This window comes from Lineus longissimus, chromosome 8 (assembly GCF_910592395.1).
Source record: "Lineus longissimus chromosome 8, tnLinLong1.2, whole genome shotgun sequence".
In the NCBI taxonomy this organism is placed as follows: Eukaryota; Metazoa; Nemertea; class Pilidiophora; order Heteronemertea; family Lineidae; genus Lineus; species Lineus longissimus.
Genome location: NC_088315.1, coordinates 8505562 through 8529693, shown reverse-complemented (window position 1 = coordinate 8529693; position 24132 = coordinate 8505562). Strand labels below are relative to the sequence as shown.

Genomic DNA, 24132 nt, shown 5'->3' with positions numbered 1-24132 from the left:
GGCACTTCTTCCATCAAGCAAGTTTTCCAGTTTTCTGTATACGGAGTCATTGCCACTGGAGTCATGCAGAAGCCCGCCCTAGTTGCTCGTATGAAGAGAGAAGTACAGATCTTCCAGCAATCACCACCACATGGTATATCATGTTGGACAAAAGGCAACCATCTCACTGAGCTGGAAGCAAGTAAGTTTTGATGCCGTGAAATCCTTTATTTTCACCGCTCTAGATGTCTGATAAGGCGTAAAGGTCCCTTGTAACTGGGTGTGTATGCGAGGGCAAGTAAAAGATCCCACAAAGTGGACAGAAGCATAGTGCGGGCGTCCAAAAATCCAAAAGCATTACCACACTGGTAATGTAATGATGTTGATGAGGATAATGATAATGAGTATAATAAGCCATACATTGACGTAAGTGTTGTTTCCTTTCTTCAGATATTATTGGCGGTGAGGGTACACCCTACGAGGGTGGGATCTTTAAGCTAGAAGTTAATATCTCAGACAGGTAACTATTCCATTTTCTCGAGATAAAGGTGTCAAAATTGGCTCGGTTGAGATATGACCTTAGGATTGCAAGTGAAGAAGCAAAAGAAGAAAAAGGACCACATGATGTAAGACTTTTGCAGTCAACGGGTTGTTTTCAAAGTATAAATGTAGAATAAAAGTGTTACAATTTAATTCAATGAAGAGTAAAAACAAAAAGTAATCTGTCGAGTGCTTCAACGTGTCCTGCCTGTTATCTAAAGAAAAACATTTAACACAGAGATCAAGTGAAGATGACATTAAAATCATTGACATGTTTCAGTGATATAAGCTGGCATTTCTCGTCTTCTATCTAGATATCCATTTGAGCCTCCGAAAGTCAAGTTCGTAACTCCAATCTACCATCCAAACATCGACAACGGCGGAAGAATCTGCCTGGATAGTCTCAAGATGCCGCCAAAGGTTTGTATTTTAAAGCAATAGCTTTTATTTCAAAGAACTAACACAGAGTTTAATACAGTAGTGCCTTCAAAAACAAGTACAAGTAGTTCTGTTTAGCTATTTATCTGCGTCTTCTTAGTGTTTGCTTTTCTTTTTATGGCTGTTATACTACAGGACTAGGCCTATGTCTCTAATAAACTTGGCTGTCGTCACTGGTTCCTCCCTTGATACTCAGAGCTTCGTCTCCATTGATGCACCGTGTGGACATGTGGCTAGTCTCTCGGTGTTGCAGAGTGGGCAGTTCTGTTGAGCTGAATGTGTGCCTAATGGAATAATTCTCATTTGCAGGGTGCGTGGAAACCTTCACTCAATATCTCCACCATACTGACCCAGATCCAGCAACTGATGGCTGAGCCGAATCCTGATGATCCGCTCATGGCAGACATTGTAAGTATACTTTCATCTCCACCATACTGAACCAGATCCAGCAACTCATGGCAGACATTGTAAGTATCCTTCAAAAGGGATTTGACATTTCGGCCAGGAATATCTTTGTTACTCACCTATTAATTAATTCTTTCCAATTCCTTTCCAGTCCAATGAATTCTGCTACAACAAGCCACTCTTTCTGAAAACAGCTGCAGAATGGACGAAAAAGCATGCGTCACAGAAGGTAAGAATGAAACAAATATTAAAAATAAAGCTATGGATGTGCTTTTGGGCAAATCATGGAAACTTGTTCCCAGAAATGAAGATGCATTAGAAATGTACGCAAACATTCTTCTGACTCAAGCATGCGTATGTAAGCACCTGCAACACTGGAAGTGTGCAGTATACATTTGTGCCGATCTTTTCGGCAACTAGCGCTACCTCTCATCATTTCACCTTTGCCCCTTACCTCGCTGTTGAAAGAATTCAGCCCCAGCCCAATACGCCGTCTATTGTCTTTTTAAACAAAGCCTGCTCACACCTTGGCCTGAATTCTTTTTGTTTAACTGTCTTATCAACAGGTTATCAGGGCAAATCTTGATAACATCAACCCCCATTAAAGCTATCATTGGGGTCGCTAGGCCTCAACTGGCAAAGGCAAATCACATCAACCCCAATGAAACTGCTATCCTGGGGTCAATAGGCCTAAACAAACTGGCAGTGGCCAATAAACAAAATGTTAGGCTGACCACTATGGTTACACACAGGTAACTTTGATCTGCCCTGATTTCTTTCCAGGACGACAAAGAAAATGAGACAAAGCCATCACCTAAAGAAACACCAATTGATACGAGTATTGTTTCTGAGGGAAAGAGATCATTTGGCTGTTCATCTCAAGAAAGCACTGCAGGTAAGAAGATGAGGACTTGAGGAATGTGCGGCTTCGGATCAGATTTAGAAAGAGACGTGAATGTGTACGTGCCATTTGTATAGGAAGACACTCTGTTGGATAGGTACTCGTGTATGCAGTGACACTGTTGTGGATGGCACACATAAGGCACACATAAGGAGTGAAACTCACTGATTCAGGTTAGTACACGTATGGATTGATACACTTGTGGATTAGTAAATGTGAAAGGGATGAGACTTTCGTGGATTAGTACACGTGTGAGGAATGAGACGCTTGTGTACTAGTACACATGTAAGGAATGAGACTTTCGTTGACTGATACTTGTGTAAGGAATGCGACTTAAAAGGATAAAGACACGTGTAAGGAATGAGGCTGTTGCGGATGGATATACATGAAAGGATTGAGACTTTTGCGGATTGATATACATGTACATGAAATGAATGAGACTTTTATGAATTGTAGACAACAGTATGCAACATTACTCAACACATTGGCGGATACAATAAGGAGTTCGAGTAGACTTGTGCGTGTCAATTAGTACATATGTACAGAGTCAGACAATTGTGGATCAGTACATATGGGTGCAATGAGACTTGTGTAGATTAGTGCACATAAAAATGAATGATTGTCAACTGCATGTACGGCTTAGCACACATATAGCTATTAGGAATAAGACCTGTAGATTGAAACATGTGTAAGCCACCGAAGGAGGTGCCTTTGGCAGATTAAATATATAGTGCACATGTATAAATGAAGTTCGTGAGATAAGAAAGACCTACATGCACTGCAATTGATCTTTACTTATCGGCTCCGATGTGTTGCCAACATGGCGAGAAAGATCAGACTGTTGCAGCAAGACAGAATCAGGCCTGGCTGCTCCATCACCTTGTTCCTATCATGTAGAGATAGACCAGACCGTCGAAACCAGACCGAATTGCGCCTGGCTGCACCATTACCATGTTGCAGACATGGTGAGAGTGACGAGACATAAACAGCCAGACCACATACGACCTGGCTGCTCCACAATTGTGGTGCCAGCATGGTGAAATAGATGAGGCAGTCAAAACCTTACCTACTGGGGCTTGGCTCTCTCAGTCTTGGCAACATGTTGAGACAGTCACAACCAGACCGAATCGAGCTTGGCTACTCCACTACCGTGTTGCCAACATGGTGAGAGAGATAGGACGGTTGTAACCGGACTGAATCAAGCCAGGCTGCCCATCTTGCAAACATGGTGAGATGGTCAGACAGTCACAACCAGACCATATTTGGTTGCCAACATATGGTGATAGAGATGAGACAGTCACGACCAGACTGAAACTGTCCTCGCTGCTCCACTACGATATTGTCAGAAATTGACCAAAGCCAACCTGGCTGTTCAATCATGGTGTTCCCAACATGGTGAGTTAGATGAGACAATCACAACCAGACCACACTCCACCACCATGTTGCCAACATGGTGATAGACATGAGACAGTCACAACCAGGCCGAGTCAAGCCAGGCTACTCCAATACCGTGTTTCTAACATAGTGAGAGAGTCACATCCAGGCCTAATAAAGCATGGCTGCTCTACCACCATGTTGCCATGAAGGTGAGATAGTCACAGCCAGACCAAATCGGGCGTGGCTTCTCACTCATGGTGTTCACAGCATGGTTAGAGACAATATACTGTCACAACCGGGCGGAATGAGCAATGCTCCTCCCCACCACCGTGATGCCAACATGGTGTGATTGAAGAGACAGTCACACCAAGGCCAAAATGGTCCTAGGTGCTCCATAACAGTCAGTTAGAAGAGACTATCGCAACCAGACCGATTCGTGCCTGGCTGCTTCACTGCCGTGTTGCCAACATTGTCTGATAGAGGAGACAGTCGCAGCCAGTCCCAATCGTGCCTGGCTGCTTGGGTGAGAGGATGGAGGCAGTCGCAACCAGGTCCAATCTGGCCTGGCTGTCCCCCGCTCCCCAATCGTGTTACCAACATGGTGAAAAAGAGGAGACAGTCACAACCAGACCGAATCAAGCCTGGTTGTTCCAGCACCGTGTTGCCAACATGATGAGATGGAGGAGACAGTCACAACCAGACCGAATCAAGCCTGGTTGCTTCACCACTGTGTTGCCAACATGTTGAGAGAGGGGAGACCCTCACAACCAGTTGGAATTTAACCCGGTTGTACCACCATCGTGTTGCCAACATAGTCAGATAAATAGACTGTCTCAATTAGACCGAATCGGGTCTGGCTGCTCCACGACCGTGTAGCCAACAGGGTGAAAGGTATGATACAGTTGCCATCAGACCGAATCAGGTCTGGCTGCTCCACTACCGTGTAGCCAACATGGTGAAATGTATGATACAGTTGCCACCAGACCGGATCAGGTCTGGCTGCTCCACTACCGCGTAGCCAACATGGTGAAAGGTATGAGGTACAGTTGCCACCGGACCGAATCTGGCCTGGCGGCTCGACCACTGCGTAGCCAACATGGTGAGATAGAGGTGACAGTAACAATCAGATCGAGTCAGGCCTGGCTGCATCACCACCGTATTGCCAACACGGCGTGATAGAGGAGACTTTAACAATCAGACCGCATCTGGCCTGATTGCTCCACCACTGTGTAACCAACACGGTGGGATAGAGGAGAGAGTCGCACTGGCTGCGAGTCGGAGCTGGTTGCACTGCCACCATATTGCCAACATGATGGGATAAATTAGACAGTTGCAATCAGACTGACTCGGGCTTCGCTGCACTGCGACTGTGTTGCAGATATATTAAGAGAGACGCGTCGGTCCCAATCATCCGATACTGCTCAGGGTTGAAAACATTGGGTTGAAGACACGACACATTACCAACCAACTAGACCAAATCGGGCGAGACTGTTCCACCGACGTCTTACGAACATGATGAGACATATGAGAAAATAACAACCAGAACAAATGGGGCTTGGCTGCACCACGACCATGTTGCCCACTTGATGATACATCAGATCATACAGTCACAATCACCTGATCGAGCCTGGCTGCTCCACTGCTTTGCCAACACCTTAAGACAGATTGGACATAGTCACAACCAGATTGGATCAGCCTGCCATGACCTGCGTCGAGTCGTGACGGTCTCGTTTCTTTCACCATAATGGCGACACGGTGGTTTGCTCTGAATGTCTAAAGGCTCGCCTCTTACACCATGTTTTGCAGCAGCCACACCCAATCGGGACTTGTTGCGACTGTCTCATCTATCTCTCCACAATGGCAAGAAATTTAGTCCAGCTTGGACTGTCTCATCTGTCTCACCATTGGCAATTAAAGATGATGGTGGTGCTGCCAGGCACACGGCTTTGTGGCGACTGTCATCTCTCTCAGCGTGATGGCAACACGGTGGTTGAGCTACCAGGCCGAACTTCATCTAGTTGTGACTGTCTGGGCTCGTTCAAGATGGTGCAGCCAATCTCAGTCATACATCATTGTGACTGCAGTGCACCCGATCTGGTTCTCAGTGTCCCTGAATTATCGCGCCAAAAACTTCTGACATATTAATTATGCAGGCCTTATGGGATTGTCACATGACCTACACGTCACATCCCAGGCACTGTCTTGTTGCGAGGAACAGGTCAAACTGGACGTCTGGACAAAACTTCTGACATATTAATTATGCAGGCCTTATGGGATTATCACATGACCTACACGTCACATCCCAGGCACTTTTTTTGCGGCGAGGAACAGGTCAAACAGAACGTCGAATAATTTCTGAGACAAATTTATCCGATGTTATCTCGGTAATCCTTTACCAAAATTATTTCAATCTCTACGAATGGTAACTTTAGGACTTATCAAACTTGTGGAGAGAAAAAGTTTGCTGTAAGTAGCAATTTTTGCGTGATTTAGAACCACTTTATGTTCGGATTTCATCCCTCGTGCTTCGAACAAGGCCTGTGAGGAGCATTGCCGAAAACGCCGATACCATTGTCACCAGAAGATACCCAGTCAAACCCCCACCCCGAGTCTGTCGAAATGGTCGAGACTTTCCCCTGTGTTTAATGAATATAATAGACAATTTGCGAAAACACTTTTCGGCCATTTTAAGGTGAAACTAAAGTGACTCCATTAGGCCAATCTAAGAAACACCAGAACTCATTCAAAACTCACAAAATGGTAAAAGTATTACCCGGAGGACAGTGTCACCTTTGGTGTGCATGACCTCCGACACACAATCTTGTCCGATTTTTGGTGTTTGATAGGGTACTGTCACAGTTGGTGGTGTTCCTCAGATGACAAAATAGAGTCGCTTCAGTTTCACCTTTTTAACGATTCCTTTTTCAGAGGCAACTGTCAGGGTTGCGGAATCTGCCTGATGGAGAATCCGCTGACGAGTTTATATGAATTGACCTAGTAATTGGTAATTGTAGCCCCGGTTTAATTGTAGTCCCTGCCTGTGATATTGATTGATATCCCCATGCATCAAACAATGCAGGGGCTGCAAATAAACCGCGGCTACAATTACCCCACTCTACCCTATATGCCAAAATTTCAACATCATCCATTGAATCTTTGACTAAACGTGAACATTCGTAATGTTTGCGTAACCTCGCCAGTACTCTGTGCTGGATGTCAAAAGTCCATCGGTGATGATTATAAATTGCTGTCCAGTCAAGTTGGTGGATTGAATAGATTTCATAATGAATTACACCAGAATTACATCGTTATGAAAAGTGATCCTTTGATGATCCTTACTCAGACTCGGCAAGGTACTGTCACGGCTTGCAGGTGGCATGGCTAGTCTTGGTGCCACGTGTTTTTTAGTTAACTGGCCAAGAGGATAATGACCCTGCGCCACCATGCGCCGATTTCAGTGGTATTCCACAAAAATGATTCTGGACAATATTGTTTTGGACATGGCATGTGAATTTCAATATTTATCACCTCACCTGTGTATGTATTTCTGCAATAGCTTGGCCAATAAATCAAACGAGAAAAGACTACTATGCACCCTAACTGCATAAATTTTGTTTTTCTTGTTAATAAGTGACAAAAAGTGACCTAAAGTGACCAGAACGACCCCTTTTCAACACTCCAGATCCACGTGGTGACGGGCGGGGTTCATCACTTTGTAACATTGCAAGGCATTTTCAGTTCCATCATCTACCTAAAGATGGCGTTTGTGTTGCTTTGACGTCAAAAGCCTTTGAAAGTGATATTTTTCCACAGACTCAATGAATATTGTCTCCTGCTTAAGCATGATAAACCTACTCGATTAATTGACAATCCTAATAGGTAAAAAAGTAATTTGATCATAGCCGAATTCGTTATCTGATGTCCTTCACTGCTTCTTTCATCTCACTAAGTGTGTCTGGGGTGTCCACTCTTGTGTCAACAGAACAAAGCTGGTGCATACAGTAGGTTCAACGTCACGATTACGGGCTCTTGGCCGAGATCACAGTTATACTAGAAGCTATGCCTAAAATTGCCTTCAAACACTGGTGAAAATCGTAATACATCAGTGTGATACTACAAGTGGCGGCGCATGGTGTCAAGTTGGCACATTATCCCCAAGGCCAGGTAAATCTCACGCCCAAGTTGTCCCTTTGAAATAAGTTCGATCCGCTACGCTCTTTTGCTAGGGGTGAGTTATTTAAAGTCTTTCAAATAAACTTATTTGAAAGACTCCGGTCTCTCCCAGACTCCCTGAAAGCGCCCTCTGAATCGCTTTACAATTATCTGAGTCAGTTTCATAATCTCCCTGAAGATGGCGTCTGTGTTGTTTTGACGTTCAGTGATCTGATATGCGGCTGGGGAGGGGATGCTATGTTTTGAATTCTAAAATACCTTGGTACCGTAAAGTCAACTTTTAAATGGAAAATGCATAAGCCTCGTTCTGAGAGTGGAGTGTTTTGGACACGCAACCAAGATGCTCTACCAAAGTTCCCTCGGGTTGCACTAAAATGTGGAACCATGCACACAGCTCACTTCAGAAGTTTGAGGCTCTCAAAACACTGCTTCAAACACAAATCAGCCAAGGAAGCATCAACCACCCTAAGTTTTTTAATGAGCACTACACATATTTGCTGAGAAAAACGCTCCAAATAGCCCATTTGCGCGGATTTTAGCGTCACTTGAGCGAGCCGATCCGGACTTCCTATACGGGCTGCCGTAACATAATGTAAACAACGGCGCTACCGGCGCTCCGGGCAGGCGATGGATGGAATTTGCCAAATTCGCACATATTCAAGTTATTTCGTGGCCTATCTTTTTAAGTTTGAGGTATTTTAGAATAGAAATTGAACCCTCGGCTTCGGACCTTGGTTGAGTTACCAAGACACTCGAGGGTGGAGCTAAAATTTCGTCCAAACCCTCGCCTGTCGGCTCGGGTTTGGACTGTATTTTAGCTCCACCCTCGAGTGTCTTGGTAACTCAACCAAGGTCCTCCGCCTCGGGTTCAATTCCTTAAACAAAGACATTTTCTCTTTATTTCATTTTTAAGGTGTTCCACAAAGACAAGAAAGAAAAATCACTCACTCTTAAACATGATAAACATACTCGAAAGATGGATAATCCTAAATGGTCAAAAATGAATAGTGTCTTGGGTGGATTCTTTGTCCTTATAATCATATAACGTCCTGCCTTGTTTCTTTCATTTTAGATATCCGTCTGGCGTATCTTATCTTCTCGTTGTCAACAGAACAAAGCCGATGCATGTCAGATCATCACCAAGATTCACAACATCACTCAACATAGCTGTTGCAGCATATATCACCGTCAACGCCACGACGGCTCTTGGACGAGATCTCAGTAAACCGTGGTCTACAGATTATCATCATAATGAACGAAGAATTATGCCATTATTGTCATCATCTTCATGCTATACATTGTGAGTAAAATGTTGTACTTCTTTGTAATCAAGCGAGCCGTCCGTTCTTTCATTTAAAATGTTTTTCGTATACTTTTAACAATTTCTTTCCAATGATTGTTTTCAATTTATTTTTTTCCCCAAATTACTTTCAGGGTTGACCATAGTCACTGCCATTTTGACTAGAACTTTAAATTCTAAAGCAATGAGAACTTCTTCAAAATGATGTGTATGCCAGGGATGGGAGTGTTCTCTGTTAAACAAAGAACTAACTTCCACTCATGAAATTGGCATTCACTTTGTTTTGAAAAAGTAATTAAGTGTCAGTCCATGATACCACCATGCAGAGGGTGGCAAGGTGGGGGTCAACCGTTTTTAACGAGATTAGGTATGCAAGATCCTTCCACTAAGACATCATTACACAGCAATTGATGACTCTCAAAAATCACTAGCAACCGAGTTAGGGGCAGGCCTAGTTAGGGGGCTTGTTTTAGCTTTTTTCCCCCTATTTTTTGTGTATTTTTGGGTCAATGTTGGGCACTCCTGCAGAGACTAAAAAAAATAGCTGGATTTTCCCCCTTTTTATGATGGAAGTATTTGATGAGATCTTCCATTCTGCAACAGGTCATTGAGTAACACTTCATACTTTGGTCGTGCTAGGCCTAGTAATTATGCATACCTAGGGGCAGTGCTTAGGAAGAGCTCTCTATCGACGCTCATATCTCCAACACTGCAGGTCTTTGAATGCTGTGGCTTGCACATGATAAAGGTAATGATACCTACTTTCAAAATCAGAAATAAAATTTCCGGCCGCTTTTACTGTTTTCCCAGGATAAACCAAGGAAAAAGTGCTATTTTCCACCAAAATGACACTCATTGGCTAGTGCTGCCACCTTGTGTACACTTGATGAATTATAAAATAAATGCATAATGAACACATAATTTATGCTTGGTGCTGGCCATGAGGATTAGTAGTTACTGTCAACCACCATGATCACCCCCCCCCCCCCCCCCCATGCCTAGGCCTACTAACCTATTTTAACTTATTTAAGTAGGCCTACCGGTAAATAACTCCACTTGCATTTTTCCCCCCAAAAAAGAACAAGTTCATCACTACAAATTTGCCCTTGATGAAAGCCCTTTGGGGAATTGGGCCCCATAGGTCCTGAAATGCTGATTTGAATTTCAAATAACATTTCGGCCTTGGCCTACCTGATGGCAACGTAATTGAATAAGCTACATGTAGGCCTTCATACAGTCCGAAAACCTTAAGAAACCCCCCTGTTGGGGAGGATGCTAATGTTGACCCATTCATTAGCCTGTGTCATGCTGCCAGAGCATGTTGTAAGGGTTGGACCCCCCCCCCCCCATGGCTAAGGCACCTGAAGGGCATGTGGTATGACCTACTAATACATCTTTATCAACCCATGCAGGGATCATCCTGTTCCTAAGAACCTTGCAGAAGTGCTCATTTCACATACTAGTAACACCTTCCATTGCTAAGGAGCCAATTGACCAAAGGTGCAGTTCCTACTGTAATTACTGTTTGATGAGGACAACCCTGCAGTTGGCTGCACCGTCAGAGTACTGCTATTGGAAGTTTTTAGCTCCTTGGTTGGCGCTGAAATGTTCTCCTGGAGTTGCTCTAGCATTGGCTAAATTGTACATATACATGTACTGGAATGGAGAAGTTTTTCATGAACTGAGTTACGGTACTGTCCAGTCCCTTAGGAGAGATCACAACTTTCCACATGCTACACTTGTACCTGTCTGCAGAGGACAGTGCTGCCACTTAAGAAGGGACACTTTTTTTTTACAAATGGGTGATTTATTTACAAGCTAATATAATGATACATAGAAAAAAGGCTATTTTGCAGGCAATAGCCAAACCACTACTAACCACTACTAGGGAGGGACCAATACTAGTAACACCTCATTTACGGTACTACATGTCAGGCCCAAGTGCAGGATAGTATCAGGAGAGAGTCCCACTTTCCAGTAGCAGGCTTGGTTGTTCAAAACTGACATTAGCGCTACTAAGTATACTGACATTAAAAATCTATCTTGGCATTTACAATTGTTTACTGAAAGCCAAAGTTCAAATTTATCCCAAGATATCACTATAAAATCATTTTTTAACCAAGCCCCGCATTTTACCTGATGAACCATCCGCTAGATATACTAGAACATCAAATCTGGATGTCCTTCATATTGCAGGTTATGTTAGTCAAGGGAGACAAAAACACAGCATGTAACAGTTTTAGGAAATTCACCATGTATTTTTTTAGAAAAAGAGAGATGTATTGCAGAATGCGAACAATGCATTTGCAATCAATGGCGTGGAAAATCTCAGGTCAAGCCTGATGAATGTACATCCAATAAAGTCGTACCCTTTCATTCTAAATCAAGAATTCTTGATGTGTAGCTGACAACTTTCACTGGGCTGATTCTGCCCAGTCATGACTCAAAGACCAACATTTCAGAAAATCTGTCTCCACCCTCTTATCATTTCTCTCTCCCAGCTCAAGAGTGCTTGACCAGCAGTCCTTATGATACTGTTGCAACAACATTACCCATCAAATTTGCCCTTCTGTCCCGTCTGCTGGGTTTTCTAAGGCGTCGGCTGGTTGAACAGAGGAAGAGGCAACAGCGGACTGAAAAAAGATATTGATGGAGAATCAGGTTTGGCTTAGAATCCCTCATTGCCAAGGAGATGGGAGCCAGAATGGCATCAAGGTTTTCAGCTTAGTCCCTCCTCTCTCATCAGTGACCTTCTTACATGCAAGTCAGTCGCTGCAGGCAGAATTAACCAATATTCAGTTTGGCTTGCCCCGAATCTTCTCCCCTTTTTTTCATTCAACTCACCTCTGTATCCATGGGTGCTGGTTCTACTTCTCGTTCTACATTTGCCACAGATACTCGATGTTTAGCCTCACATCCTTTACACAGAGCTGAAAAGGCACCAGATTATGGGGGTAATGATAATATGATGTGCAATATAATAGTGTGAGGACATGATGATGATGATAGACTTGTTTTGATAATGCGACCGGCCATGCTGATTTTGTACGGCAGTGAAGCATCACCTCCAGTGGCACTGGCAGGGAATCATAACTGGGACTTCCTGATCACCAAGCCAAGGCTCCAATCAACTTTCTAGGAAGAACACAAGTGAAGTGGTAAATCGTTATCACTCAGTTGGTTTTGCACCAAAGTTAGGTTTAGTCAGAGTGGGTATCATTACAGGCCTACTGCTTCTTTTCTACTTCAGTGATTTTGAGACTGATCCCTTACCTGAGCCAACTGGGACAAAAACTCCCCACTTGATGTATATTTCCCCGAGACATCACTCGATGAACTGAACCACCATCTTTTCTGGGCTTCCGACTTGTTTTAGAGGGTTGATGAAGTGGGTGCTGGCATCTCCTTTGCTGATTCCATGATAAACTTAACTTGTATCGGTGGTTCGGGCATATTGTGGTGTCCAGAACTGGAGAACTCATATCAAACACGCCATCACAAAGTGCTATGAGCTCCCATTCACTTTTGACTTGACTGGCTTTCCTGGAGGACATCCAACGCATCAAATGGGAGTGCACGTCCTTCTTACATTGTTTCAAGGGGATCACACTCTTGTCATTGGGGTATGAAGCGTCAGTACCACACTCGATATCCTTGGATATGACAGCAAATCCACATTTCAACTGTGATTTTTCAGGTTCCATTTTCAATTGACTATCACACAATGTACACGTGCATGTACACAATGCATTGTAACTGTAACTGTTGTTGTTGTTGTCGTTGCTGCTGATCGTTTCCGCCAAGACCGCTAAGCCTCCACAGGGGATATAAAGGCCTCTAGGTTGTTTGAGGGAGTGTGTGGGAGGGACAAGGGAGAGGGGGGTTCACTAACATCTAAAAATGTAATTTTATTTGGAAAGCATGTGTATTTCGTCAGTTTTCTGAGGGAATGGGCAAAAAATGGGCACCAGTGAGAAGGGCGCGACTCGACCCCCTCACCGGAAAACCGTAAGGGCGGCCGGATTTTTTTCTTTTGCAAATTAAAAAACAGCATTCTGACTTCCTTACCTGGAAGTGGCATCACCTAAAAAACTGCAGTGTTGGAGCTAAAGGAGAGTTAAAATTGCCTTTTTACTGAAATTTGAGATTGCATTGTTTTTGGGACGTACTGTACCTGTCATTAAAATGTACCTGGGGCAAAACAAAAGGCATGAAAAGGTAGCTCAGATCATGTACTTTCAATTTCAATAGGCGGTGTTTAGTGATAATTCTGTTTGATGCACGAAAATTGACAAAAGACTTAGCCTATTTTGAGGGATAATGCATGTTTTTTTAAAAGGAAAATGAGTAGGAAATGGTTAACAGCCGTACCCCAAAACTGTGGGGTTATTTTCGAAACCAATCCACCAGCCTTCATAGTACCCTAGGACAGGTCTGTGGTAGAAATTACAACTAGATCTGTTGATCCCCACCTTGCCACCATTTGCATGATCCTGCATGGTGGTATCATGGACTGACACTTAATTACTTTAGAATTTAATCCACAAAATGGTGGTGCCTATGGTCAACCCTTATTTTGTAAAATAATGATATATATATTTCGATCACAAAAAAAACAAAACCTTCCGGTTTTGTTTGGTCGAAACCGCGTAAGGGGTTCGAACTCGCGATCTTCGGGCTAAAAAACGCCCTAAATCGTCCGCCCTAACCACCAGGCCACTACGCGCTACGAAAGATAGGGGCACGTTTTAGTGACCGACTCTTGGACAATATTCATACGTCATCAACCCAATGAAATTTAATACATGGGCCTATTGAAATAAATGATCACGTGCGCTGTTGGCTGGCGACACAATAGTTCTACTGTATATGAAAAGCCTTTAGTTACATGTTCCTTTGTTGACATTGTTCCTTTGTTGACATTAAACATCTCTTTATTGTTCTCCTGATACCATGATTCATTAAGACTAATGAATATCCTGCTTCTCATATCAACTTAGCGCCCAGTTTTCATCCTCAACAAAAAAGAAATCAATATTTATCACCTCAATATATGTTTTTTTGCAATAGCTTGGCCAATTAATCAAAAGAGAAAAGACTGATCTGCACTCTAGCTGTAATTTTTTTGTTTTTCTTGTTTAAATAAGCGACAAAAAGTGACCAAAACGACCCCCTTTCAACACTCCCAGCTTGTTACAAGGCATTTTCAGTTCCGTCATCAACTTGAAGATGGCGTTTCTGTTGCTTTGACGTTGAAAGCCGCTGAAAGTGATATTTTGTCTCCTGCTTCACCTCTCTTTAATTCTTAACATGATAAACTTACTCGAATGATGGACAATCCTAAATGGTCAAAAATGAATAGTGTCTTAGGTGGATTCTTTGTCCATATAATCATATAACGTCCTGCCTTTTTTCTTTCATTTTAGATGTCCGTCTGGCGTATATTCTCGTTGTCAACAGAACAAAGCCGATGCATGTCAGATCATCACCAAGATTCACAACATCTCACAACATCACACAGCATAGCTGTTGCAGCATATATCACCGTCAACGTCACGACGGCTCTTGGACGAGATCTCAGTAAACCATGGTCTACAGATTATCATCATAATGAACGAAGAATTATGCCATTATTGTCATCATCTTGTGCTATACATTGTGAGTAAAATGTTGTACTTCTATGTAATCAAGCGAGCCGTCCCTTTTTTAATCTAAAATGTTTTCGTGTACTTACAATTTCTTTCCAATGATGTTTTGAACTTATTTTTTCCCCAAATTACTTTCAGGGTTGACCATAGGCATTGCCATTTTGACTAGAACTTTAAATCCTAAAGCAATGAGAACTTCTTCAAAATGATGTGAATGCCAATTTCAAGGGATGGGAGTGAACTAACTTCCACTCATGAAAATGGCATTCACTTTGTTTTGAAAGAGTAATTAATTGTATTAGAATTTGAAGTTTTAAGCCACAAAATGGTGGTGCCTATGGTCAACCCTTATTTTGTAAAAATAATGATATATATATTTCGATGACAAAAAGAATAAAAACCTTCCGGTTTTGTTTGGTCGAAACCGCGTATGGGGTTCGAACTCGCGATCTTCGGGCTAAAAAACGCCCTAAGTCGTCCGCCCTAACCACCAGGCCACTACGCGCTACGCAAAATAGGGGCACGTTTTAGTGACCGACTCTTGGACAATATTCATACGTCATCAACCCAATGAAATTACATGGGCTTATTGAAATAAATGATCACGTGCGCTGTTGGCTGGCGCCACAATAGTTCTCATTGTATATGAAAAGCCTTTAGTTACATGTTCCTTTGTTGACATTGTTCCTAATACTAATGAATATCCTGCTTCTCATATCAACTTAGCGCCCATTTTTCATCCTCAACAAAAAAGAAATCAATATTTATCACCTCAATATATGTTTTTTCGCAATAGCTTGGCAAATTAATCAAAAGAGAAGAGATTACTATGCACTCTAGCAGTAAAAAAATTGTTTTTCTTGTTTAAATAAGCGACAAAAAATGACCAAAACAACCACTATTTCAACACTCCCAGCTTGTTACAAGGCATTTTCAGTTCCGTCATCAACCTGGAGATGGCGTGTCTGTTGCTTTGACGTTGAAAGCGATATTCTGTCTCCTGCTTCACCTCTCTTTAATTCTTAACATGATAAACATACTCGAACGATGGACAATCCTAAATGGTCAAAAATGAATAGTGTCTTAGGTGGATTCTTTGTCCTTATAATCATATAACGTCCTGCCTTGTTTCTTTCATTTTAGATATCTGTCTGGCGTATCTCATCTTCTCGTTGTCAACAGAACCAAGCCGATGCATGTCAGATCATCACCAAGATTCACAACATCACACAACATAGCTGTTGCAGCATATATCACCGCCAACGTCACGACGGCTCTTGGACGAGATCTCAGTAAACCATTATCATCATAATGAACGAAGAATTATGCCATTATTGTCATCATCATGTGCTATACATTGTGAGTAAAATGTTGTACTTCTATGTAATCAAGCGAACCGTCCCTTTTTTAATTTAAAATGTTTTCGTATACTTTTAACAATTTCTTTCCAATGATGTTTTGAACTTATTTTTTCCCCAAATTACTTTCAGGGTTGACCATAGGCACTGCCATTTTGACTAGAACTTTAAATCCTAAAGCAATGAGAACTTCTTCAAAATGATGTGTATGCCAATTTCAAGGGATGGGAGTGTTCTCTGGTAAACAAAGAACTAACTTCCACTCATGAAATTGGCATTCACTTTGTTTTGAAACAGTAATTAATTGCTTTAGAATTTGAAGTTTTAAGCCACAAAATGGTGGTGCCTATGGTCAACCCTTATTTTGTAAAAATAATGATATATATATTTCGATGACAAAAAGAATAAAAACCTTCCGGTTTTGTTTGGTCGAAACCGCGTATGGGGTTCGAACTCGCGATCTTCGGGCTAAAAAACGCCCTAAATCGTCCGCCCTAACCACCAGGCCACTACGCGCTACGAAAGATAGGGGCACGTTTTAGTGACCGACTCTTGGACAATATTCATACGTCATCAACCCAATGAAATTACATGGGCCTATTGAAATAAATGATCACGTGCGCTGTTGGCTGGTGACACAATAGTTCTCATTGTATATGAAAAGCCTTTAGTTACATGTTCCTTTGTTGACATTGTTCCTTTGTTGACATTAAACATCTCTTTATTGTTCTCCTGCTGCCAAATTTTAAGTAATGATTCATTAAGACTAATGAATAGCCTGCTTCTCATATCAACTTAGCGCCCAGTTTTCATCCTCAACAAAAAAGATATCAATATTTATCAACTCAATATATGTTTTTTTGCAATAGCCTTGCCAATAAATCAAAACAGTTGCATTGTCGTGGTGTTTAGAATTGGAAATATCCTAACTTTAGGGTGAATCAATATTGTGTCACACTTCACTTTATGCAGCCAGAGGTGCACTGATTAGCCTTTTAGAGGAATTACCAATGAGAACTATACCCCCATACAGTTCTCTCTCCGTATGACTAACAATATAAATTACCGTCTCATTTCAGGCATAGATGTCTCACAAGAACCTAGAGACCGGAGGGCTGCATTGACATTCTTTATCGTCTTACCATTGTGGACTGTGACGGGAGTGTATTCGGCCTGCACAAGAATCTAACGTCCGATGGGCTCTTTACCATATCGTGGATTGTGACGGGAGTGTACACGAGAACCTAACGTCCGGTGGGCTCCTGATTTCCATCGACATTCTTGATGGATTTTATCATTATGGCACCAGTTCCTCTCACGAGAACCTTACGTCCGAAGGGCTCTTGATACCATATCGTGGATTGTGACGGGAGTGTACACGAGAACCTAACGTCCGGAGGGCTCCTGATTTCCATCGACATTCTTGATGGTCTTTATCATCACGGCACCAGTTCCTCTCATTTCAGAGAGATGTATGTAACATCAGTTGGACTGTATATCCCTAGAAGCTTACGTCCTGACTGCGATGGACATTCGTTACTATCGTGGCACCAGATGTTGGTCCTCTCGATACCTAAAATGTTGTCTCGCTCTCCCAGGTATTCTTTGGTGATGTTAATTAGGGTAATAAAGAAGTCTCGATATTTAAAATATGTTTGTTTTTACAAGAATTTCTTATAGCTGAGTGAATGCACTGTAGACTGTAGACTATCAGGTATTTTTTGGTGATGAAATCAGATGTTGGTCATCTGGATAGCTAAAGTTTTCTGTCTTGACAATTATCAAAGCAAGTCTGACGTGTCCCCCCCCCCCCACCCCGTTGATGTCAATGAGATGCTGGCACCAGTTGTTAGTCTTCTCTCAATATTTTATGTGTATTAACAATTAAAGTTGAATTATTTTGTTTATTATCGTTGGACCAGTTGTTTTCAAAACACTCTTTGGATTATCAAAGCCGTGGTGTCCTTGTTGATTGACTTTACTTGCCCCTCCTGGTGATGTCAATGAGATGATGGCACCAGTTGTTAGTCTTCTCTTATTGTAAATACACACAAAATATCAAGAGTTGAATAACTTTGGTGTTTTGGATCCAGTCTTTGAATCATCAAAGCCATGGTGTCTTTGTTCATTGACCCCAGTTGCCCCTTCCGATGATGCTGGCACCAGTTGTTAGTTTTCTCTTGATATTTTGTGTGTATTTACAATTAGAGTTGAATAACTTTGGTGTTTTGGGTACCCTCTTTGAATTATCAAAGCCGTGGTGTCCTTGTTCATTGACTTTAGTTGCCCCTTCCGGTGATGCTGGCACCAGTTGTTAGTTTTCTCTTGATATTTTGTGTGTATTTACAATTAGAGTTCAATTACTTTGGTGTTTTGGATCCAGTCTTTGAATTATCAAAGCCGTGCTGTCCTTAATTGACTTTACTTGCCCCTCCTGGTGATGTCAATAAGATGCTGGCACCAGTTGTTGGTCTTCTCTTGATATTTTGTGTGTATTTACAATTACAGTTGAATAACTTTGGTGTTTTGGATCCAGTCTTTGAATCATCAAAGCCGTGGTGTCTTTGTTCATTGACTTTACTTGCCTCTCCTGGTGATGTCAATGAGATGATGGCACCAGTTGCTAGTTTTCTCTTGATATTTTGTTTGTATTTACAATTAGAGTTGAATAACTTTGGTGTTTTGGATCCAGTCTTTGAATCATCAAAGCCATGGTGTCTTTGTTCATTGACCCCAGTTGCCCCTTCCGGTGATGCTGGCACCAGTTGTTAGTTTTCTCTTGATATTTTGTGTGTATTTACAATTAGAGTTCAATAACTTTGGTGTTTTGGATCCAGTCTTTGAATTATCAAAGCCGTTGTGTCCTTGTTGATGACTTTAGTTGCCACTTCCGGTGATGCTGGCACCAGTTGTTGATTTACTTCAGTTGCTCCTTCCAGTGATGCTGGCGCCAGTTGTTAATTTTCTCTTGATATTTTGTGTATATTTACAATTAGAGTTGACTAACTTTGGTGTTTTTGAATTATCAAAGCCGTGGTGTCCTTGTTGATTGACTTTACTTGCCCCTCCTGGTGATGTCAATGAGATGCTGGCCATCTGTTGACGTTTTGTATTTCCAATTAGTCTCTTTGAATTATCAGAGCTTTTACTTGCCCCTCCTGGTGTTGTCAATGAGATGCTGGCACCAGCTGTTGGTCTTGTCTTTGAATTATTAAAGCCTTTACTTGCCCCCCCCCCCCCCCCCCCCCCCCCCCCCCCCCCCCGGTGATGTCCGCATCAGTTATCCATATTGCGACTTGCTAATGTTCAGAATACATTATAGTGGTGAATAAAGGAATTGTTTTATGAAAGTGGTATTTGTAGTTCGATTTCTTTGACGAGGTCAATAATAGGAAAGTGCATTGTAGTAGCCATATAGCGTAAAGAAATTATGTATGGGTGAGGAGTGCATTGTAGTATCCAGCGTAAAGTAATTATGGCGTATATATATGAATTTTTTTTTTTCGAGAATTCAGTATAAGTGTTTTCGCGGCCCAAAAAAAATTTTTGCGTGGATTCGCTCCGTAACTTTTTGATGACAAAAAGAGTGTTGAGGGGGTAGTCAAGCAATTTGGTCGTTTGCAAGACTAGAAACCCCTCTAAGGTTTCAATGAAGACACAAAAATTCAAAATAAGCCGTTTATTCATGATTTGAAAAGATGATACAGAAGAACAACTGTTTGTAATGGTCCTGAGGAAATCAAATAAGGGTTTAATGTTCGCTTCTCCGGATGGTTTCTAACAAGTGAAGAGTGTGACTTTGAGGCTGCGGTGTCAAATGCGGAGAAACAGGACTTTAATGATGGGCTGGAGCCGAGTCTGGTGTCAGAGGGATGACAAGGACGATTTCGTTGAGAGGCTGAAATGAAAGTAAAGTAAAATTAGACAGAGAACGTAGGCTACAAGTGTGATTTCGTGGATTGACAAAGTTTAAGTTAGACAAAGAACAAGTCTGATTTCGATCGTATGTTTAATAAGTATATATCATTTGACTGGATATCAATAGGAATAAACCGTATGCGAAAATAAATTTCGGCCATTTTACATGCAGCGTAAGTTTACCATGACATAAAAGTCATGTTTTAAATTATATCATCACCAAAAACATTCAAAACATTCAAAACATTCAAAATATTAACATTGAAAGACATGGACAACTTCAAGTAAATCGCTTGAAGGGTCGTTTCAAAATGGCCGTTTCAAAATGGCGGTTCCAAAATGGCCGAAATTTATTTTTGCATATGGTCTATTTGCTAAAATATATTCAAGAGTCAACTTACAATAATTATCAATGCCTCGAGAATTTATGTCCAGACATAGCTAGTGTTTTTTCCATCGCTGGCAAGCGGCGCCCACATTTAACACACACATCCCGGTGACGCCGGTGCCACCATTAGCATTGTCATGGCATCCTATATAGATAATCCAGAGTCTGAGTCTGAGTCTGTCTTATCCTCCTCCCCTCGCAATCGTTACACTATAGACCGACGTAGCCGTAAGGGTTCCTTTTAGGTATGGTTGCACAGGATCACAGCAGGGCTGGTTCACTCAATGTTGTCACCGTCCTCGAATAACCAGCCAGTCGTATAATCCTTGATTAAGAATGTGTCGTCAACTGCTTTATCCATACCTGGAAAATAAAGCAGGAAGTTCCAAAATCCACAGCAAATAATAGTTTGCGGAAAGGGGCAAATCTCTATGTTACCCGTGTTGATAGAACGACGTAGTACGAACATCTCACGTGCAATAAGTCCATGCATTGAAAGCCCAGCCCGAAATTGAGGCAACACCCTTGTCGATAAAAAAAAACTTGTCTCCAGGTAAACATTCAATCTATTAATGTACAGTGATTGATATGAACTAGTCTCACATGGCCAGGATAGGCCGATAGATCAATTTCAAACAGACCTTTGTGTAAATACGGGTGTAGAGAGTGAAATGAAACCAGGCCATGCCATATGTAATTAAAGTTCTATATGAATACGAACAAGGGAATGACGCAACAGTCGGACCAAAAATCATCGCTTGTTATGTAAAAAAATTACTTGATTTCAAGTGAGCAATTGGGGGGGGGGGGGGGGGGGATGTTTCGCAAACCATCTATCATATTACATAGATATATACTGTGTAGAATAAGGCCTCCCTGTGCTCCTATCCTGAACCAAAACAGAGAGCGATATTACAGGAAACCCCTAAAGTCAAAAAAAAGAAAAACATCACTGTATTTCCAAAACCGGATGGGCTACTTAAAGAGAACTTTCTACACGTCCAGTCCTCAACTACATCATGACATGTAGGCCTAAAATTGCCGCTCAGGCCCTTACACCAGGCGGAGGAAGACACTGAAGGCCACAACAAACAAACAGCACACAAAAGACCGCATGGTCGCTCACCACATGGTTATTTTTGGCCCGCAATGACTCCGCCTGGTATAAAAGGGTCTCATATAAAAATATCACCAAAAGCCGTCTGACATGTCTAAAGGTCTATTTCAAAGAGCTATATCGCCTAAAGCAATTTTCGAATATTATCTTACCGGAATAAAGGCATAATATTGAAATACCGGGACAGCGCTTGTCAATGATATCCGACATTTTTTTTCTGACTCACACTGAGGCTAGAACAAGGGTCTACAAATACGCCCGACAAGGACCGAGGAAACTGGTGGGAGATTCAAATATAATTGATTTGGAGGAACGACCAGTCCACACAAATCCACCGACGGTAAAACTCATCCATGCCGTAAATAATGACTGCCGTCGTAAATTTTACAGTACAGAGCGTTTCCTTTATATCAAATTGAAACATTGACAAGGCCTAGCCGGCCCTTACTTGCAGCAGATACTTTCGAATAAGACAAGCCATGCGTCGGCGGTCACCCAGGTGCAGTCACGGGTAAATGGTATTTCTCCAGTATGAATACAATCGTGTTTATTTACCCGATGACATTGCACAAAAAGCATCGAGTAATCTGGAACGTTTTTTCTCCCGTATTTATACTATTAAAACATGATACCTTTGGTTCGAAGCAACCTCATGACGCTGGCGCTCTCTAGAGCGACTGGTTGTGGCGCAAATGGTCTTTCTCCGGTACGGATACATTTCTGTTTGTGTCGCACAATAAAAAAACCATCGAAGAGAGCAAAAAGTTCTTTCCCATGTGGTTAGCCACTTTCTGTACCCAAAACAAAACACCCCGCGGTCACGACACTGGTGGAGCCGTCAACATGATAAATGGTTTGGTTTTTCTCCCGTACGAATATCAACAGATGCGAACGAGGTTTAGATGTTGTGATGTTGTTCAAGACCCGAGGACAATGCTTTTTGCTGTTGATATGCAGGCAACGGTATCGCTTGTGACCTGGTGTCAGATTCATTAACCGATTGCTAGTTTTACCATGTAGTCAGGCGAGTGCACCTGAGATAAGCGGAAGAAAAATACCCAAATCGTGGCTTTATCTTGTGACAAACCCATGCTAAACTTATTTTGACAAAAGGTCAGAATGCATGCAACAGGGTCCAATTTCAGCCACACCCTTAAGGCCCTCTAATTCATCAACGTACCGTTTAAGAGCTGGAAGTTGTATGAATCCATATCATATCGTTCGTGCGTTGTCTGGAAGCAGAGACGTGTCAATCAGTGAGGTCAAGATATTTCATATAGGTTCCGATCAGGCCGCTACGCTGGTCTCTTGTTCGCGGACGTAGTGGACAGGCCTCGTCCTGTCGCCCGGGAGGGAAAGACAACCAGGATCCCGCCAAGTTGACTGCATTGCGGGAGTCCACGAAGAGAGAGATAAATATTAGAATTAGCAAATTCGGAACCCACTGGTGGAGCAGCCAGGCCGATTCCATCTGGTTGCGGTTGTCTCATCTCTCTCGCCATGTTGTTAACGCGGTGGTTGAGCAGCCAGGCCGATTCGGTCTGGTTGTGACCGTCTCCTCCATCTCACCATATGCTGGCAAAACGGTAGTGGAGCAGCCAGGCCGATTTGGTCTGGTTTCGACTGTCTCATCTTTCTCGCCATGCCGGCAATGGGGCAGTGGAGCAGCCAGGCTTGATTCCGTCTGGTTGTGACTGTTTCATTTTTCTCGCCTTGTTTCCAGCACTACGCTGTTGGAGCAGTCCGGCTGAATTCGGTCTGGTAGCGACTGTCTCATCTATCTCATTATGTTGGCAACATGCTGATGTTGCAGCCAGCCCAATTCGGTCTGGTTTTGAGTGTCTAGTCTATCTTACCTTGATGGCAACATGGTGGTGGAGCTGCCAGGCCCAATTCAGTCTGGTTGTGACTATCAGATCTATCTCATCATGTTGGCAACATGCTGATGTTGCAGCCAGCCCAATTCGGTCTGGTTTTGAGTGTCTAGTCTATCTTACCTTGATGGCAACATGGTGGTGGAGCTGCCAGGCCCAATTCAGTCTGGTTGTGACTATCAGATCTATCTCATCATGTTGGCAACATGCTGATGTTGCAGCCAGCTCAATTCGGTCTGGTTTTGAGTGTCTAGTCTATCTTACCTTGATGGCAACATGGTGGTGGAGCTGCCAGGCCCAATTCAGTCTGGTTGTGACTATCAGATTTATCTCATCATGTTGGCAACATGCTGATGTTGCAGCCAGCCCAATTCGGTCTGGTTTTGAGTGTCTAGTCTATCTTACCTTGATGGCAACATGGTGGTGGAGCTGCCAGGCCCAATTCAGTCTGGTTGTGACTATCAGATCTATCTCATCATGTTGGCAACATGCTGATGTTGCAGCCAGCCCAATTCGGTCTGGTTTTGAGTGTCTAGTCTATCTTACCTTGTTGGCAACATGATGGTTGAGCTGCCAGGACCAATTCAGTCTGGCTGTGACTGTCTCATCTATCTCATCATGTTGGCAACTTGCTGATGTTGCAGCCTAGCCCATTTCGGACTGGTTTTGAGTGTCTAGTCTATCTTACCTTGTTGGCAACATGGTGGTGGAGCTGC

At 42.6% G+C, this 24132-nt stretch overlaps 1 protein-coding gene and 1 long non-coding RNA gene across 3 annotated transcripts; one reads left to right on the top strand and one right to left on the bottom strand.

The window, feature by feature from the left end:
- Nucleotides 1-63: 63 nt before the first annotated feature.
- LOC135492623 (ubiquitin-conjugating enzyme E2 T-like) lies at nt 64-2940 on the top strand. Its single transcript, XM_064779182.1, has 6 exons — nt 64-181; nt 430-499; nt 834-939; nt 1267-1365; nt 1514-1591; nt 2146-2940. The coding sequence occupies exons 1-6, from the start codon at nt 64-66 to the stop codon at nt 2275-2277; spliced, it is 603 nt and encodes a 200-aa protein (XP_064635252.1). The 3' UTR covers nt 2278-2940.
- A 16859-nt stretch (nt 2941-19799) lies between these two features.
- LOC135492833 (uncharacterized) lies at nt 19800-23244 on the bottom strand. Of its 2 annotated transcripts, none has more exons than XR_010448131.1 (3): nt 22723-23244; nt 20439-20788; nt 19800-20017 (listed from the first exon to the last, which is right to left on the bottom strand). It is a non-coding gene; the product is annotated as an uncharacterized LOC135492833 (long non-coding RNA). The 2 variants fall into 2 exon arrangements; XR_010448132.1 differs by lacking the exon at nt 22723-23244 and adding an exon at nt 21695-21760.
- Nucleotides 23245-24132: the final 888 nt, after the last annotated feature.